The sequence below is a fragment of the Oncorhynchus tshawytscha genome, linkage group LG08 (assembly GCF_018296145.1).
Source record: "Oncorhynchus tshawytscha isolate Ot180627B linkage group LG08, Otsh_v2.0, whole genome shotgun sequence".
In the NCBI taxonomy this organism is placed as follows: domain Eukaryota; kingdom Metazoa; phylum Chordata; class Actinopteri; order Salmoniformes; family Salmonidae; genus Oncorhynchus; species Oncorhynchus tshawytscha.
Window position 1 is genome coordinate 75218181 of NC_056436.1, and position 3571 is coordinate 75221751.

The 3571-nt window shown below is 46.2% G+C and overlaps 1 protein-coding gene across 1 annotated transcript; it reads right to left on the bottom strand.

The window, feature by feature from the left end:
- Nucleotides 1-1580: 1580 nt before the first annotated feature.
- LOC121847026 (cornifin-A-like) lies at nt 1581-2000 on the bottom strand. Its single transcript, XM_042326317.1, has one exon. The coding sequence runs from the start codon at nt 1998-2000 to the stop codon at nt 1581-1583; it is 420 nt and encodes a 139-aa protein (XP_042182251.1).
- Between the last annotated feature and the right edge of the window lie 1571 nt (nt 2001-3571).

Sequence of the window (3571 nt, forward strand, 5' to 3'; positions counted from 1 at the left end):
CTTCTCCATCTCTTCTCCTCTTCCACTCCTTCTCTTCTCCTCTTCTCTTCTCCATCTCTTCTCCTCTTCCACTCCATCTCTTCTCTTCTCCCTCTTTTTTTTCTTCTCAGTCTCCCCTTACTTATGTAGAGACCCTGTGATACTTTCAGTGTATGTGTCTGTGTTCTAACTTAACAAAATGTTTTTAAGAAACTTAAAGATAATCAAGTGTATTGCAAGAGCATGAAGATGTCATGAAACAGACAACAATTTAGAGTGTTACTGTGTTCAAGTAAATACAAGTATCAGCAGATAGATGAAACAGTTCACAGAAGATTCCCCCATAACCCTACTGTCTTGGTTAGTATTTAGTATTGTATTAGGATGCGTTGTGCTGTGATGTGCTGGTCCTTGTGATTTTCAACTAGTTTAGCTGTTTGTTTAAAGCAAAATGACTGATACGTATTGGCTCCTAATTAGCTATTACCACAACCTGGCTACAAGGAATGAGTAAATCAATGCTTATTTATCTTTAAAGCAAAACTTAAAGTAGAAAAGGGAAAATGGAGGAGGGGGAGAGAGAGAGAGGGATAAAGGAGAGAGAGAATATAGGCTTTGGAGCCATTTACACACCAGTGAGAAATACGGTCTACAGTTGCATCTGAATAGAATTAGCTGGGAATGGAAGTGTAGAGGCAGTCTGGCTTTGAGATAAGCATCAGACTTTACTGTAATATCTATCGCAGGCGGAGGGGGAATACTGTTGCATTGGAGATTAATGAGGCTTTATACAGTATGTGTGTGTGTGTGTGTATCTACTCGGTGTGTCCCCTTTGTATTTATATCTTCCAGGAAACGTTTCCAGACGCTAAGACATTTATATGTTTTCATTTTAGACACACTATACCGCACAATAATTGATTGCTGCAGCTGGTGTTCAAAAACCGTTCATACACGTTACTATCTAGTGGTCAGATTTATACAAACAGAGTGGAGTGGGGGTCTCTGTTTGGTGGTCTATCGAGACCACCATAATGTGTGTGAGACAGAGAGAGAAGAGAGAGAGTGTGTGTGTGTTGTTTTGTCAAACTCTTGTTCACACAGATTGCTTAGTCTGTCATCAATTTCATAAATTGTGTACACACACACTTCTCCACTCCCTCTCCATTTGCCTATTTGCTTTTCTCTCTTTTATCAAAAATGAAAACTGGGAGTACCTTTGCTGTCCTATTGATTGACAGGTTTTATGGAATGACATCTTTGGAGCAGATCAAGCACGGCTCATAGCAGGGCTCATAGCAGGGCTCATAGCAGGTCAAGCACATAGCAGGGCTTATAGCAGGGCTCAGTGCAGGGCTCATAGCAGGGCTCATAGCAGGGCTCATAGCAGGGCTCATAGCAGGGCTCATTGCAGGGCTCATTGCAGGGCTCATTGCAGGGCTCATAGCATGGCTCATTGCAGGGCTCATTGCAGGGCTCATAGCAGGGCTCATAGCAGGGCTCATAGCAGGGCTCAGTGCAGGGCTCATAGCAGGGCTCATAGCAGGGCTCATTGCAGGGCTCATTGCAGGTCAAGCACATAGCAGGGCTCATAGCAGGGCTCATAGCAGGTCAAGCACATAGCAGGGCTCATAGCAGGGCTCATAGCAGGGCTCAGTGCAGGGCTCATAGCAGGGCTCATAGCAGGGCTCATAGCAGGGCTCATAGCAGGGCTCATTGCAGGGCTCATTGCAGGGCTCATTGCAGGGCTCATAGCATGGCTCATTGCAGGGCTCATTGCAGGGCTCATAGCAGGGCTCATAGCAGGGCTCATAGCAGGGCTCAGTGCAGGGCTCATAGCAGGGCTCATAGCAGGGCTCATTGCAGGGCTCATTGCAGGGCTCATTGCAGGGCTCATTGCAGGGCTCATAGCATGGCTCATAGCAGGGCTCATAGCAGGGCTCATGGCAGGGCTCATGGCAGGGCTCATTGCAGGGCTCATAGCAGGTCAAGCACATAGCAGGGCTCATAGCAGGGCTCATAGCAGGTCAAGCACATAGCAGGGCTCATAGCAGGGCTCATAGCAGGTCAAGCACATAGCAGGGCTCATAGCAGGGCTCATAGCAGGGCTCATTGCAGGGCTCATAGCAGGGCTCATAGCAGGGCTCAGTGCAGGGCTCAGTGCAGGGCTCATAGCAGGGCTCATAGCAGGGCTCATTGCAGGGCTCATTGCAGGGCTCATTGCAGGGCTCATTGCATGGCTCATTGCAGGGCTCATTGCAGGGCTCATAGCAGGGCTCATAGCAGGGCTCATTGCAGGGCTCATTGCAGGGCTCATAGCAGGGCTCAGAGAGAAGACAGATAGCCATGTCTGGCTAAATGAGAACAAGAGAAAGCACAATCCACATTGAGCCAGTTAGAGCCCCTTAGACAGATTGGGCTAAAGCCACCTGAGGGCCAAGTACTGATGGAAGCCGCCATACTCTGCTCCCGACAGGCAATAGAGGGCAGTAAAAACCCAATGCTCTGATTGGAGGGACAGGGCAGGAAGTATATTCTGCTTGGAGGGAGAGGGTATTAAATATGCTCTGATTGGAGGGATGGGAAATTGTACACAGGCAGTTTGAGGAAACATATATTTGTGTGTCTCCAGAGAAAGATGGAACTTTGTGGTTGGCACTCATACACACAAATAACCTCTCCACACCACACACACACACACACACACACACACACTAAGTGCAGCCGATGTGGCGTACATCACAGTTTTGGACATTAGCTAATCAAGTGTGTTGGTAGGGTGTGTTTTAGGAGTGTGTGTTCTATGGTTCCTTTGTGTATGTGTGTGTGTGCGTGTGTGTGCGTGCATGCATGCGGTGTGTGTGTGTGTGTGTGTGTGTGTGTGTGTGTGTGTGTGTGTGTGTGTGTGTGTGTGTGTGTGTGTGTGTGTGCGTTGAGAGGCGGTAATTGGCAGGGCGTGTTTTAGAAGTGTTAAGGTAATGGCAAGGTGCTCCGTTATCAGAATAAGACATAGGGAAATGGTTCTCACTTAAGCACTTTAGCCACTTCCACACCGCTATGACGAAAACATCAGCTAATATCTAACGCCTGACACATCCCCAGCTACTTACTGTAGGGGCTGGATGCTCCTGTCTAGATTTTTTAAAAATCTATAAAATCATATCTGAAATAACTTTATAATTCGTGATGACTGGCATATGACAAGCAATTGTTAATACAGGCAATATAGTAATGATGTGATATTGATGTGTAAAGTGTGTAAAAGTATCTAAATCACACTGTGTCACTCCAGTATCTAAATCACACTGTGTCACTCCAGTATCTAAATCACACTGTGTCACTCCAGTATCTAAATCACACTGTGTCACTCCAGTATCTAAATCATACTGTGTCACTCCAGTATCTAAATCACTGTGTCACTCCAGTATCTAAATCATACTGTGTCACTCCAGTATCTAAATCATACTGTGTCACTCCAGTATCTAAATCACTGTGTCACTCCAGTATCTAAATCATACTGTGTCACTCCAGTATCTAAATCACACTGTGTCACTCCAGTATCTAAATCACACTGTGTCACTCCAGTATCTAA

Bases quoted from the DNA above. Each gene is read 5' to 3' on its own strand.
- LOC121847026 (XM_042326317.1), bottom strand. From the start codon at position 2,000: ATGAGCCCTGCTATGAGCCCTGCTATGTGCTTGACCTGCTATGAGCCC.